At 39.5% G+C, this 15,037-nt stretch overlaps 1 protein-coding gene across 1 annotated transcript in view; it reads right to left on the bottom strand.

Moving 5' to 3' along the window:
- Positions 1-8,036: 8,036 nt before the first annotated feature.
- Positions 8,037-15,037, bottom strand: part of LOC110041477 (dynein axonemal heavy chain 8-like) — a 65,990-nt gene continuing 58,989 nt past the window's right edge. Inside the window, exons 74-88 of the mRNA XM_089294967.1 lie at positions 14,628-14,818; positions 13,781-13,902; positions 13,322-13,440; positions 13,029-13,231; positions 12,858-12,931; positions 12,326-12,478; positions 11,824-11,979; positions 11,302-11,418; positions 11,120-11,221; positions 10,710-10,870; positions 10,096-10,252; positions 9,862-10,014; positions 9,687-9,746; positions 9,140-9,391; positions 8,037-8,664 (exon numbers count right to left, since the gene is read on the bottom strand). Of these exons, the coding sequence (XP_089151093.1) occupies positions 8,377-8,664; positions 9,140-9,391; positions 9,687-9,746; positions 9,862-10,014; positions 10,096-10,252; positions 10,710-10,870; positions 11,120-11,221; positions 11,302-11,418; positions 11,824-11,979; positions 12,326-12,478; positions 12,858-12,931; positions 13,029-13,231; positions 13,322-13,440; positions 13,781-13,902; positions 14,628-14,818 (2,308 nt within the window). The 3' untranslated portion in view covers positions 8,037-8,376. The remainder of the gene's footprint in view (positions 8,665-9,139; positions 9,392-9,686; positions 9,747-9,861; positions 10,015-10,095; positions 10,253-10,709; positions 10,871-11,119; positions 11,222-11,301; positions 11,419-11,823; positions 11,980-12,325; positions 12,479-12,857; positions 12,932-13,028; positions 13,232-13,321; positions 13,441-13,780; positions 13,903-14,627; positions 14,819-15,037) is intronic.

Here is a 15,037-nt window from a genome sequence, read left to right as displayed (position 1 = left end):
AATTTGGTCTAAGAGGTAAATTTCATCTCGGTCTTAAATTTCGTCTTAGAATTAAATTTCGTCCAAGTTGAAAATTCAATCCAGGTCGCAAATTCCGTCCAAGAGGTAAATTTCGTCTAAGTCGTAAATTTCGTTTCAGAGGTAAATTTCGTCTAGGTCGTAGATTTCGTCCAAGAGGTAAATTTCGTCTAAGTCCTAAATTTCCTCTAAGAGGTAAATTTCATCTAAGTCGTAAATTTTGTCTAGGTCGTAAATTTCGTCTAAGAGGTTAATTTCGTCTAAGTCGTAAATTTCGTGTAAGAGGTAAATTTCCTCTAAGTCATAAATTTTTTCTAAGAGATAAATTTTGTCTAAGAGGTAAATTACGTCTAAGAGGTAAATTACGTCTAAGAGGTAAATTACGTCTAAGAGGTAAATTACGTCTAAGAGGTAAATTACGTCTAAGTGATAAAATTTCGTCTATGTCGTAAATTTCGTCTAAGAACTAATTTCGTCTGAGTCGTAGATTTCGTCTGCGTCGTAAACTTTGTCTAAGAGGTAAATTTCGTTTAAGTCGTAAATTTTGTTAACGTCGTAAATTTCGACCAAGACATAAATTTCGCCTGGGTCGTGTATTTTGTTTAACTGATAAATTTTGTCTAAGAGCTAAATTTCGTCTAAGAGCTAAATTTCGTCTCCGTCATCAATTTCGTCTAACACGTAAATTTCCTCTAAGTCGAAAATTTCGTCTACAAGGTAAATTTCGTCTAAGTGGTAAATTTCGTTCAGGTCGTAAATTTCGTCTAAGAGGTAAATTTCGTCTCAGAGGTAAATTTTGTCTAAGTTGTAAATTTCGTCTAAGTCGTAAATTTCGTCTAAGAGCTAAATTTTGTCTCAGAGGTAAATTTCATCTAAGTCCTAAATTTCTAAGTCCTAAATTTCGTCTACGTCGTAAGTTTCGTCTCACAGGTAAATTTGGCCTAAGTCGTAAATTTCGTCTAAGTGGTAAATTTCCTCAAGGTCGTAAATTTCTTCTAAGAGGTAAATTTTGTCTAAGTGCTAAATTTCGTCTACGTCGTAAATTTCGTCTTACAGGTAAATTTCGTCTAAGTCTTAAATTTCCTCTAGGTCGTAAATTTCGTTTAAGAGGTAAATTTGGTCTAAGTCGTAAATTTTGTCTCCCAGGTAAATTTGGTCTAAGCAGGAGTCATAATCGGGGACGGAGACCGTAAGTCTCGGGATTCGCGCGCACCTATGATATGGGACAATTTTTCTATTTTTAGAACAAATTGCGTCATCCTGACGTCATATATCCGCGCGCATTCACGCACATGTCAGGGGCTCTCGCGTGGATGTTGTCACGTTGCGTGATCAAATGGTGAGAGTTGAGAGATTCTCTTGCGTATTTTTCACAGCGATGGCAGGGAATAAGGCAGGGAATACGAACCAGGGCGCTTATATGTAGTTTTATGCTCTGAGCTAACGGAAAAGGTGGGTTTTCAGGGTCGAAAACAAGACTTCAATCTCGCGCTGGAAATGAATAATAAGATCTGCTCACGCTAGTTGTAAGCTTACGCGTATGCTTAAGAATATAGCAAGAAAACTCTCTACTCTGGTGACGAGTTAATTTGTGAGTTTCTCAGACAATGTTTAATCATAACCAAAACCTGTTTTGATGGTTTCTTATTGTCTCTGCTTGTTTGGTGAGTTTGCAAAAGTTTTTGAAAGGAAAGTCTGACGCGTACAATAAGCTCATTTGCATAGTGCATGCAGCTTGTGCACTTTCAAGTCCGAGTCGGTGTTTTCAATTGTCAACAAATCTTGACAAAGATTTCTTTCGTTATCTTTTGTGCTGAGATGCTGCAACAAATTTCACGAATGCAAAAAAGGCTTCTAACATCATGTGTGTTTCTTCAACATAAGCATAGTGAAGTTTTACACTGCGAAAATGAAAATAGACAAGGAGTTTTGATAACTCGATCAACAAAATCGAAATCGTTATTCGAAGTTGATTAAAGAAAGCGTCATCGTAACTTTGCTGATTGTTTCTGCTTTATTCACATATTTTCAGCTTAGCTTTTAATATGTTCTCAAACATTTATCAATCTTAAACATATTTAAAAACTATAGAGCTATTGTTTGAGTTCGATGTACGCTTTCACATGAAAGTGCGGCGGAAGTACAATTTGTCATGTTTACTGACTGTACAAAACACGCATCGGCGGGCGCTCTCATTCATCGACAACAGAGAATTTACTGGATTTTTACACGAATAAAACTGAGCAGTATCTACGGACGTAAAGTTATTGGGACTTGATGAAACATCGAGCGTTGCTTACAATTCAAACGAAACTCAAAGTAGCAATTATTTTGTTTTACTTTTCGGTCGCGATAGACTGACAAATTCCTCGCAAGCGTGTGGCAAGAGGAGCTAGGAAACTATGAAGTCCTGAAGCTCTGCTATATCTAAATATATCCCGCTAGTTATTTGCTGTGTAATGGAAAAGCTGTTAATCTTCAACATATGTGAAATTTAAAGTGGAGTAATGTAAAGCTCATGTAAAAGAAGCATCCGTCGGAACACAACTTGGTCAGCGATATATATAAGCTTACAGCGTAACATACCTAAATTCGACACTGTCTTACTTCACTCAAACTGGAGCAGCTTACGACGAAAATACTTAAGCAAAATTCCAACAGACGTAAACGCGTTGAGTTGTGGGGCAAAAACATCATGTGAAACATTTCGGGAATTTCGGACGCCATTTCCCCCGCGCGACATCCGCAAAAATCCTCGCAGCATGTACGCGCGTGTGCCGCAGGTGATGGCGCAATTTGTTCTAAAAATAGAATTATTGTCCCATATCATGGGGACAACCCCAATACTTGAAATGGCGCGCGCTTACGGTCTCCGTCCCCGATTATGGCTCCTGGTCTAAGTCGTAAATTCCGTCTAAGAGGTAAATTTCGTGTAAGTAATAAATTTCGTATATGTCGTAAATTTCGTCCACCAGGTAAATTTCATCTAAATCGTAAATTTCGTCTAAGAGGTAAATTTCGTCTGAGTCGTAAATTTTGTCTAAGAGGTCAACTTTGTCTGAAAGGTAAATTTCGTCTAAGTAGCAAATTTTGACTAAGTCGTAAATTTCGCCTAAGAGGAAAATTTTCTCTAAGTGGTAAATTTCGTCTAGGTCATAAATTTCGTCCCATAGGTAAATTTTGTCCAAGTGGAAAATTCCATCTAGGTCGCAAATTCCGTCTAAGAGGGAAATTTTGTCTAAGTCGTAAATTTCGTTTCGGAGGTAAATTTCGTCTAGATCGCAAATTTCGTTTAAGAGGTAATTTCGTTTACGTCTTCAATTTCGTCTGAGAGGTAAGTTACGTCTAAGTCGTAAATTTTGTCTAAGAGGTAGATTTTGTCTAAGTCGTAAATTTCGTCCAAGAGGTAAATTTCATCTAAGCCGTAAATTTCGTCTCAGTTGTAAATTTCGTCTATGTAGTAAATTTCGTCCAAGGCGCAAATTTCGTCTACGACGTAAATTTCGTGTAAGAGGTAAATTTCGTCTAACAGGTAAGTTTCGTTTCAGAGGTAAATTTCGTCTAAGTCGTACATTTCCTCTCAGAGGTAAATTTTGGTCTAAGTCGTAAATTTCGTCTAAATCGTAAATTTAGTTTAGGTCGTAAATTTTTTCTTAGAGGTAAATATTGTCTATCACGTAAATTTTGTCTAATAGATAAATTATGTCGTCTAATAGGTAAATTTCGTCTAAGAGGTAAATTTCGTCTAAAAGGTAAATTTCGTCTAAGAGGTAAATTATATCCAAGAGGTAAATTTCGTCATAGTCGTCAATTTGTTTAAGAGGTAAATTTTGTCTAAGTCGTAAATCTTATCTAAGAGGTAAATTTCGTCAAAGTCGTAAATTTAGTCTAATAGGAAAATTTGGTCTAACACCTAAATCTCGTCTCAGAGGTAAATTTTGTCTACGTTGTAAATTTCGTGTAAGACATAAATTTCGTCTAGGTCGTAAATTTTGTCTAAGTCGTATATGTCGTCTAAGTCGTAAATTTCGTTTAGGTGGTAAATTTCGTCTAACAGATAAATTTGGTCTAGGTCGTAAATTTTGTCTCAGAGCTAAATCCTCCCAGAGGGAAATTTCGTCTAAGCCGTAAATTTTCTCTAAGAGGTAAATTTCGTCTAATCTTTAAATTACGTCTAAGTGGTAAATTTCGTCTACGTCGTAAATTTCGTTTAAGAGGTAAATTTCGTCTAAGAGCTAAATTCTGTCTAAGTCACAAATTTGCTCTACGTCGTAAATTTCGTCTAAGAGGTAAATTATATGTTTAAGTCAATTTTTAAACTCGTGGATACGCGAAGCGTAGAAACGTTTTTGTTGGGGGCACTCCGATATGCAAATGTGTCACTCGCTCACTCACTCACTCACTCACTCACTCACTAAGGTGTAGACACTGCTCGCAATTAGTCGGCCCGAACGAGAGCGCCCGAGTCCGACGCCATGTTGGAATAGTAACCGCGCCCGATGGCGACGCCATATTGGAATAGTAACCGAGCCCGACGCCATTTTGGAATAGCAACCGTGCAGTCAGTGCGAGCCTACTACTCAATGCGTGCATCGTTCCAGCCCGAATATTGATGAGTTTGTAACTTTTACACGACCATTAATGTTAGGTGTTCCGCAAAATTGAAGTGGAGTTGACTTCGAATGTTCGAATTAGTACTATGGCCAACTTGAAGGCTGAATTTCAGGAGCATTTGAGTCGTCCAGGCGTTCAAAATGACCAGGAGATGTGCATTTGTTTGCTGGAAAGTGACCTGAAAAGCTAATGTGGTAAGCTTTGATGAGAATGTGTCTTATTCCTCGACCTTAATGAGCTTATATGATGAGCGAAACGAACAACTTTTAATGAACGAAACAGCTATTGAATACAAGACAAACATCGGCACCATTGTATAATATTGTAATTTCATTTTTATAATTTAGCAACGTCTAAACCTGAGGCCAGCCGAAATATTGTTTTAACTCTACGACGTTGTGTCAACCTTGCAGTAGTGACGTATTATCGTTTTACTTTTCAAGTTTTACTGATTAGATTTACTGTGAGATCCAACGTTCAATCAAGCAGGACCTTCGTTGACCGCTTTGCAGTTTAAACACTTAAGTTTTTCATGTTGAGTTGTCCTTGTTCAACCGGCATCGAGTTAAGTTTAGATTAAAGTTGTGTTCTCTATACTTGTCTTGTTTATTTTCGTACGTTGATCTGAACTCTAAGTGGGATGTGAAATGCACATAAACTTGGAGAGAAACTCCCAAATACTTGATTTTGATAAGCGTAAATGATTTTTACCCTGTCTTTTGTTTACACTTTTGCTTCCTGATTGAAAAGATAACAAAGAGAAAGAAACCCCCTGTGAGCTGGTCCCCAATTATTAGTTAATACTAAATACATTGACACTTCCATTAAGCTGTTATTATTGTTGGAACACATATTTATGGTCGACAGCTTTGTCGGATCAACACTGAAAATGCTTGCAAAAGAGTCTACTCATTTTGATGTATTTTACGTGCAATATATATAGAGACTACCAGTTCCACACTGGAAAAGAGGTGCTGTCTCATAAGAAACCTTACCTATAACCTTGAATGAATTGCAATGAAAAATGTTTGTGAGCCCGTACGACTTGAATACATGCAAATTTTTCCAGCAGGAGATCAACATCAAGATCTGGGTGTGAGGGAAGAGGGGGGGGGGGGGGGGGGCAGGGGGAAGAGTACTCGATGATTTGTTGGGCAGGAGTGTCCTCTGTGACCCAAGAACCCTTAGCCTTTACCACCCCATGTTCTGCTGCAATTTTGCCACCCTAGCTATTCTGGACATATGTCTTTGTGATATGTGTGCAAAAAAGGCCAACAAAAAAGCCTACACTTTGTGGGTTAAGTGCGACCTTGCATGGTACAAACCCGGCTTGTTTTAACAGCATTTAATAATACACCAGTAATTGCAAGTTCACCAATATGTTTCATCTCTAGATTGCCTAATCCACGAGTTTGGCCATAGGTCTCCTTTGATTGTCTACGTCGTAAATTTCGTCTAACTCGTAAATTCCGTCTAAGACGTAACTTTCGTCTACGTCGTAAATTTCATCTAAGAGGTAAATTTCTACGTCAAAAATTTTGTCTCAGAGGTAAATTTCCTTTTAGTCGTAAATTTCGTCTGAGAGGGAAATTTCGTCTAAGTCGTAAATTTCGTCCAAGAGGTAAATTTGGTTTAAGTCGTAAATTTCGTCTAAGAGGTAAATTTCGTGTAGGACTTAAATTTCGTCTAAGAGCTAAATTTTGTCTAAGTCGTAAATTTTGTCTACGTCGTAAATTTCGTCTAGAATGTAAATTTCGTCTAAGTTGTAAATTTCATCTACGAGGTAAATTTCGTTTTAGTCGTAAATTTTGTCTACGTCGCAAATTTCCTCCAGGACATAAATTTCGTCAAGGTCGTAAATTTCGTCTATGTGTTAAATTTTGTCTAAGAGGTAAATTTCGTGTAAGTCGTAAAATTTGTCTCAGAGGTAAATTTCGTTTCAGTCGTAAATTTCCTCTAACAGGTTAATTTCGTTTAAGTCGTAAATTTCGTCTAAGAGGTAAATTTTGTCTGAAAGGTAAATTTCGTCTAAGTAGTAAATTCACTTGTGTGGTATATACTAATGTCGGATACCACAAGTATCCCACACAAAAATGGTCTTCCTAGGAGTCGTTTGAAAATTACAAAAAGAATGTATTAACTATGTTAACAGGAAAACATTAAATACATTAACGAAAGAACTACTTAACTAAGAAAGATAGCCTAAGCTATAAAATAAGAATTTCTTTAATTTACAGTGCACTAAAAATATTATTTACCTATCAATGCAGTTTTTTAAAACACTTTTTAACTAGGCAGGTGTCTGATTTCCTAGGGAATCTTGCTCCACACAACAGATCCTCTGAAGTTTAGGCTCCCTTTTTCATATTCACTTCTTGGCCGGGGACATAGCAATTTTCTCTCACAATTTCTAGGATTGTGTGCGTGCACATGTGAAGTGTTGGTAAACATCCTCCTCTGGTACGATGGGGAAAGATTATTATGGATTTTTTACATAATCATAGCCGGTTGTTTAAATCTTATGTTTGAGTATCATATTATTTTTTTTTTTCGTTTTATTTCGTGAAAAAAAAAATCTTGTAGGTTTTCAATTTAACAATTGTGAAGATAATACTGCTCACCGAGTTTTTCACTGATTTTAGCAGCGTCTGAATCAGCCAGTGTTATCTTCTAATGAATCCTCCTGTGCCACCAGAGACATGGAATTCAGATGACGTAATGGTGTAAGACAAGTATGTATGATCTGTGGGCTATTTATCATTTTCCTCTCGGTTTGCATTACTCAGCAGCCTGGGTAAATTTAATCTTCACTTTTGCAATTGTTGTTGATGAAGGATGTCAGAGATATCGATTGCAACCAAAAGCTTCTATACAAGCAGTCACAGTCGCCGAAAAATGGTTCCATTACAATCTCTAGACTGCTCCGTACAGCGGGGTTTGTTAGACAGTAGACCCCGGTTGTTCAAAGCACGATTATGCTAATCTAGAATTGGAATCAGTTTTAATTTATAATTTTAATATAATGATATTAATAGTATTATGATAATATTAATTGTAATTTATAATTATAATTTCCATGTTGTGACCTAACCTCAAATTCCTCCACCTAAGATAAAATTGTAATCGCGCGGCTTAAGGTTTTGTCCATCAGAACTGGCGGGTTACTCACATCACACAGTTCGATGTAACACCCGGTGTTCGCCGCGAGGTCATGGGTTCGATTCCTGTCGGGGACACAGATTTTTTCTTTGTCCCACGCTCGGACAATGTTGAAAAATTTACCCTTCACATAGTAAACTCATTATTTGATTATAGAATTAATTTTTGCCCCTTTCATTTCTTCATTTTTCCTTGCTTTTATGCTTTAGAGCATGTTGCCTTCATATAATCTAAGGTAAGTCACATTTTGTTACAATGTTTTTCAATGTGTTTCTTTATTACTTTTTTTAGAAAGTACACAATATTTTAGCTTTAAAGGTCATAAGTAATTTTCATCAGAGTTCAAAGATTGAACGACCGACATGCGACAAGCTAACCCGCAATGGTTCAAACGCAAGAAACGATAAAAAACAATTATGACAAACAAAATGCGCGCGGCAATCAAAACTACAAGCAAACTTGTTTTCTACAAAGTTAAAAAGTAAGGAAAACAAAGTTGCATGCATGCCATTGCACACCAGTACTGGGTGATAAAAGGCTTAAAAGAAGGAAAAAACTGAGAAGTGAACACGTAAGAATCCGAATTCACTTAATGTCGCAGAGAAGAGCGACTCCCCTGAGAATCCAGTGATCCGGACTCTGTACGGTTTTGAGCCACAGAGGGGTGATGTAAGTCAGGTCTGTGCGCTGAGGTTTCTTGTACACCGGACACTGGTATAGACGCGGGTCTTTAGGTGCTGTGGAGTTGACGGCATATACGTGCACCACAGGCAGCAGGGTGAAGAGGACCTTAGGCTGGGGCTCAATTAGTTTACATCCACGACGATCCCAACCAGCGCCATCCAGGTATAAACCATAAATATACACACCTTCCTGTAACAAGAGTGAAAGGCGCATTTTTTTAGGCTAAGGCTTCAGTGAACTAGCCCACGAGAATGTTACAGGGAGTTGGGGAGAACCACGCCAAAACGGTGAGTGGAAGAACTAAAAGAGGGAAAATGCTCGTTGATCTTCAGCCACGTTTCTTGCTGCTCACTGCCTAACAGAAAACCTGGGAGAAGCTACTCTATAGCATAGGCAAAAACAAAACAAAAGTGAAAACAAAATCTTTCCTTTTGGCTGTGCTCATATGCTCATGTCGCGGTCTTTCCCCAGTAAAAAATGAGTAAATTAAACTTCAAATTTACGAGTAAGTTTGTATCTTTTATTTATCTTTTGCATGGGTACGCCTGTATTGCATCAGTTTATGCTTCGTGCTTGCGTTTGCGTCACTAGTGATAACCAAACACCCATTTCACACGTAGAACTGCCACATTACAAGTGCAACATTCAAGAAAGATGAACTTACGGAGGGGGGTGAGTTGATGTCCTCTTTCATAGCCCTGATGACGTCATTGTGTAGCACGACAGAGTCTAGAGCCCAGCCCTTGTGCGCGCGCGTGACTTCCTGTCTCATAGCAGTGAGGAAGCCCTGGGGGTTGAAGAAGCCAGTCATCCAGAACACATTAGGGCGACCATTGAAAATCCAGGTGGAGAACTGACCGTTTCGTTCCAGGAACTCCGTGAACCAGAACCCCAGGGTTGAGGACTCCCACGAAATCTGCGAAAAGATAAAAAAAAATGTGACCCGCAAAAAAACATACCTAAATTTCTATTTGTCAACTCCCAAAACCAGCGAGTCAGGAAAAGCCTGCTTTGCTTGTATCTTGATCTTCTCATTTTTCCAAGCTATTATGTTCTTCAGCTTCTGCTTCTCTTTACGGATAAAATCGTAACCAAATACTCTGCTTTTTAAGCACCCTTCATGATGTCTCTGGGTGTGTCTTCAATGGCTACGACTACAATGATCGCTTTTTGTCAGGCTGTCACTAAAATTCCTTGAAAAAAGGCCTTACTTTTCTCCAAAGAGCGGGAATCCTGGCATCGTACATGTTATCCAAGGCATCACGCAGATTCTGTGACAATGGGAACAAATAATTAGCCTTTGATAGCGTCATAAGTAAATTTCTATGCATTAAAAATGCTGATGAATTTAGTGCCATGCTGAGAAAAGAAAGCATTCCTATATACCTCACTCATAATGATGGTTCCTTCTATGGCCAGCTTCAGGTCAGTCAGGGTTTGTCGCACCAAGGATATGACGCGCTGCATGCGGTCAATCTCTTGTCTCAAAAAGATGTTCATGGACGCCAGAGCTCCCATTTTCTGAAGTCGCGCTCTCACCTGTACGTACAAACAGAAAACGTTAAAATGTTCCTCATCTCGTTGAATAATGGCTAAATTTCTAAATGGAGTAGATCTTACTTCATGTGGTATGTAGTCATTTGGAAGTTTCTCCAGCATATCATCTGCCTGTCTGGTCACAACACTCTCGCGTGTCTCCCCAGACCCTCCCCCTGAGTCCTTGGGTTGTATGCTCATGATAGTGTCCAGCACGTCTTTGGCTGTATTGCTCTGGTACCTAAAAGAGAATTTCAAGCGAACCTACTTGGTCAGTTTTAACATGATCGCGATGAACTGCTAAACACGCCTATATCGTATGGTTCTTCGAAGAATTTTTGTCTATGTGTAACAGGTTTCGAGCAACTCTCTGCGAACATTGCTCCTTTTGGTGCAAACAACAAAATCATTGTCAGATGCCACACGCTACTGAAGGTGTCTTTCTTACTTTTTGCCAATAGGTCGACATCTTTCAGTCAAACAACTAACGAGCAATCACATTCATGTGTAATCTGGCGACATGTGGTTACTTTGACTTCTTAGTCAAACTCGGTTTTTCGTTCGGCCACGAAGTGGGATATGTGAAGTAGCGAGAAAACTTCATTGAGCGACAACGACAGGTTTCACGGTAAAATTTGAAAAATGAACCAACCGATCTTGTTTCTAACGAGGCGAGTAAAACTGACTAACTGACTCACGTGATATCTGCATTGGGATGCAAGCCAAACACCTGAGGCGTGTCCACTGAAGGAAGAGCTTGAATGGCTTCAAAGAACTGCTCCAACCCACGACACTTGGGGATCTTGTAGCCGGTGTAGAAACAGAAGTCATCGCTAAACATGTGTTCCCCAAACCAAACCTGCAAGAAAACAACCAGTTTACCAAATGTATCTTTACTACTTCCAGCCTGAGGGAAATCATTTCTTAGCTATCTTGAGAACGTCACTTGAACTAGGTTGCAAGATAAACTACTGTTTACTCAATGATTGCTGAGGAGCCAAAAACAGCGAGAGTAGAAAATGCTTCCAGTATAACGCTTCAACGGTTGTGGCTTCCTTAAGAACGCCGGAAGGAAGAGAGAAAATAATTTTTTTCAGAAAAGTCTTACCTTTGCAAAGGTGTTTAACAGCCTCTTGTCGTAATCATCGGTAACTCTACCACCATACTGCACCTCCCCAAGCATATACCTGACTGTGTTCCACGACACGCCCTAGACAAGTCAATTAGAATACGTAGTCATTTAGAATTGACTGGTCTGTATTTATCCCAAAGATTCAGTGTTCATATTACCTTCTTAGGATCGATGTCATCCAAGTGGTTCTGAACGAATTGCACACTAGCGGCAAAGTCTGCCTGGTTGAACTCGTAAGGAATGTTCCAGCCTAGCGGACCAAACTTACGCCGTTCCTGAGGAGGATAAAAATACAAAATTCAATGTCTTATGAAGAGCAGAAAAAGAAAAACACACTGGGCAAAAACAGACAGTCTTGATACTATAATATTTGTTCCTGTACTAACGGTATTGTGTATGCTAGGTTTGAAGATTTTTAGATCTTTTCCGTGCTTTTAAGGTTTTCGCGCGGTAAAAAAGAGTTATGGGTAAATGTACCGATCGCCATCTTGTTATGCATATAGAGAGAAATTCTGTATGCGCGCGCTAAAACAACCATGATCGCAGCGTCAGAATCAGAAACTTACGAAACAGCAACCAAAACAGCAATTAGACGGAAACTCTTTTCTACTGAGGGCAGTAGATGTACGAGACTTACAACAAAAGACTTCCCTGATGAGGAATGGAAACATTTTCCTCACCTGAACGACGGTGTGCAGGAAAGCCACAGCATAGAGGGTGGGCTTCCACTGCGGCATGTTAGTCACATCCAACTGGTCCTGAGTGATTCCAGCGTAAGTTCTCTTTAATCCTGGCTTCACGCCCTGTGGCGGCTCGTTTGTGAATTTGATTGAAGACTATAAATAAACAAGAAATGAGATGTAAATTGGGCAAATCTAGTCATTTCGAGTTCAAACTTCTGCTGTTTACTAAGACATTCAATAAACACAACCAATGCTAAATTCCAAGGAAAAAAAGGCAAAACTAAAACATCATTATAAAATCGATACGACGGCGTTCTCTAACTGTTTCTTCGCGACTGAACAATTTACTCTGAAAATTAATTCGTGAGTAGCAACACGTTTTGTTTAAGAAAGAAAACTTCAGTTTACTGAAATACGGCAAACAACTAATGTAGCATTGGAAATGTTTGTAACATCGGGACTTTACTGTATGTTATATCCCATAAACAGTTGTACCTACCTGCAGAAGACTGATGGGGAACTGATTGTGCGCCTCAGTTGTGATCCAGACGCTGAAGCCCTCGTGTGAAGACTCGGCAGTCGTCACTGTCTCTAGGAGCTCGTCCATAAAGTTTAAGCCCAAATGACAGTTTTGAAGCAGCACCCAGCCACCCTATCATCGCAAACCACACACAGGTATTTTACCATGTATCATGAATCGAGATACACGATCACTGTCAAACAGCGACGCAAAGTGTATCTCAACGGAGGTTCAATTTCACTAGCTAGAATTGAGCCTGAATTGTTATCTTAAGCTTCTTCATGCTAGGGAGGTCTGAGCGAAACAGTTAGCTTCCAGACCTTGTGTTTTGTTTTCGTTTGATTTGAGGCAAATACAGAATTAACAGCCACCTACCAATGAGGCCTTGTTGTGCTCTTAACTTGTCGCTTGGTATATGCATCCTATGTCTATAACTTCGTTTTCAAACAAGAGGGAGGGGGGAGACGTGATCGCGCATAAGAAGACGGTAATGATAAAAATAACAGCTTACACCAGCCATGGACTGTTGAAGGAGTCTTCTGGCGTGCACTTCCTGCCCCTGACCCATGGATACCGCTCGACATTCTGCAACAAAAACCTTTACAATCAGAATCAATTGAAAAAAAAAACGTTATTTATGCTACATATATAACAATACTGTTTATCACATTCTACAACGTACCAATTCCCTTGCGCTTAGCGAGGTTCTCAATGGCCCCTGTAGGATCGGAGCCCATGGAGAGGAAGCATATGAGTGGTGTTTGAGGATTGCTCTCTTCCCAAGTGGCCTCGAGGTTCAGGATCACGCCCTCAGCATACCTTTCACCCATGGTGTCTGCGATGTACTTACGAGCCTGATGCAGCGTCCGGTCAGGACACCATGACCTGAGGACCACAAGTAGCAAGGGTAAGTATTCATTCCTTTACTGATAAATGAACAGGTCAATCTCTCGGAGAGATTGCTGTCTGGCTGACCTGACTAGTAGCAGCTTCCTGAAAGTATCCAGTGAGATCTCGTAGCCATCAGGAATAAAACTCTCTTCGGGAGCGTCGTTGTCGAACCACTGCTTCCAACCGGACTCGTTCCGGCGAACCTACAAGTAACTTAGGCCTGTTAGAACATCATACCGAGAAACCGCAAGGCGGGGTGAACAGCTGAACAAGCGAAAAAACCCAAACAATTATAATAAAGTTTTGGTGAAGACACCATGCTCCACGAGGTATACCATCCCACGTTAAGGAAGTCCGGGGGAAGTAAAAGTAACGGACGAAACGAAAAGTTCCTATACTCATTATTCTCTATAGACTCTATATATCCTGTTGTCTTACTTGTCCAGCTACCTAGCCATTGACACTAAGGTAACTTGGTGAGCTCTACTAAGTAAAGCTTCTTACTAGTTTAGTTGACTATAGCTTTTTTTCTACACTACACACCTGATCTAATATGCCTGAAAACTGAGGTAACTTGCTAAGCTCTACTAAGTTTAACCAGGTCATATCCATGATCCACTTGCCAGGTTTGGGTTGTACAGCCTTCAGATCAAGAGCCGCACCACCTTGAGCGAAACCAATCATAAGCAGTTACTAGTAAGAGTGCTAAATAACAAGCACTAGTTACGCGTTTACACATATGAGATGTTTATTGGCTTACAAAAACTCACGCAACCCGCTCGAACAAGTCAGAGTGAAGATGTTTCTTTCAGTCAGCAAATCGGAAGTTAAAACAAAGCTATTGGTAACTTGGGTTACGAGCAGTCTCCCGCATTTTGCTCCGACAACACGTTTTCCTGCACTTGGCACTAGTCACATATTTTTTTTACCTCGGGTTCTAATGGGTTGGTTATACTTTCATCACTGTAGAGATTGACTTTCGGATTACAAGCTTTTTATTCCACTGGAAAAATGCTCTTTCTAAGAACAAGGCAAGAATTTAAACATGGACCTATCCTTCGTGACTAACAGTTTGTAGTCTAGTGCTATTTTCTCTAACTAAGCATCTTAAACGTTTAGCAGTTTGCTTCAGAATAAGTTCACAAAAGCATCAGGCTATGGCTGTTCAAAGGGTAGGCAGCGCCATCCATTGGATAAAAACCACGTAATTTCTCTTAGTGGATTGCACAACGCACCCTTTGAGCAACCGGATCCATCACACTGTTATAAGGTCTTTCTTTTATTTTATACACGACCCCACAAGCTTTTAGCTTTAAAACTCAGCGTGTTGAAATAAAGGCTTTCTATCCTATCCTACCCAAGATAATGAGCAAAATTAACATTTTATTACCTTTTATCAATGTCTGGAATTCCTGGACCTTAACTTTGCCACCTTGGATATCAATCTTGAGCGCCAAAAGCAAGGTAAATAAGAACTTGTGATTCTCGTACAGACCACGGCAGGAATATTTGAACACCTCGTACGTCAGGAACTCGATAATATTCTGTATCCTTTTTGCTGGGATTGGTGATTTCTCAGACCTGTAAGTATTGAGAAAATCATTCGAATCGAACCGCGCCTGAAAACTGCGACAAATCTTTCCTTTATAGCAAAAACGGGAATTCCCCGTAAGTCTACGTGGACACATTTGCATCGCGCAAAATTACACTAACTCATAATACATAATAATCCTAGACCAACATGGTTCCAGAGCAGTATAGTCTGCACAGCACTGACCGAAAATTGCAATTGCAAAACGC

This window comes from Orbicella faveolata, unplaced genomic scaffold (genome assembly GCF_042242905.1).
Source record: "Orbicella faveolata isolate gen_17 unplaced genomic scaffold, um_ofav_v1 contig_25, whole genome shotgun sequence".
Classification (NCBI taxonomy): Eukaryota; Metazoa; Cnidaria; class Anthozoa; order Scleractinia; family Merulinidae; genus Orbicella; species Orbicella faveolata.
The sequence above is the reverse complement of the archived record's forward strand: the minus strand, read 5'-3'. Positions and strand labels throughout refer to the sequence as shown.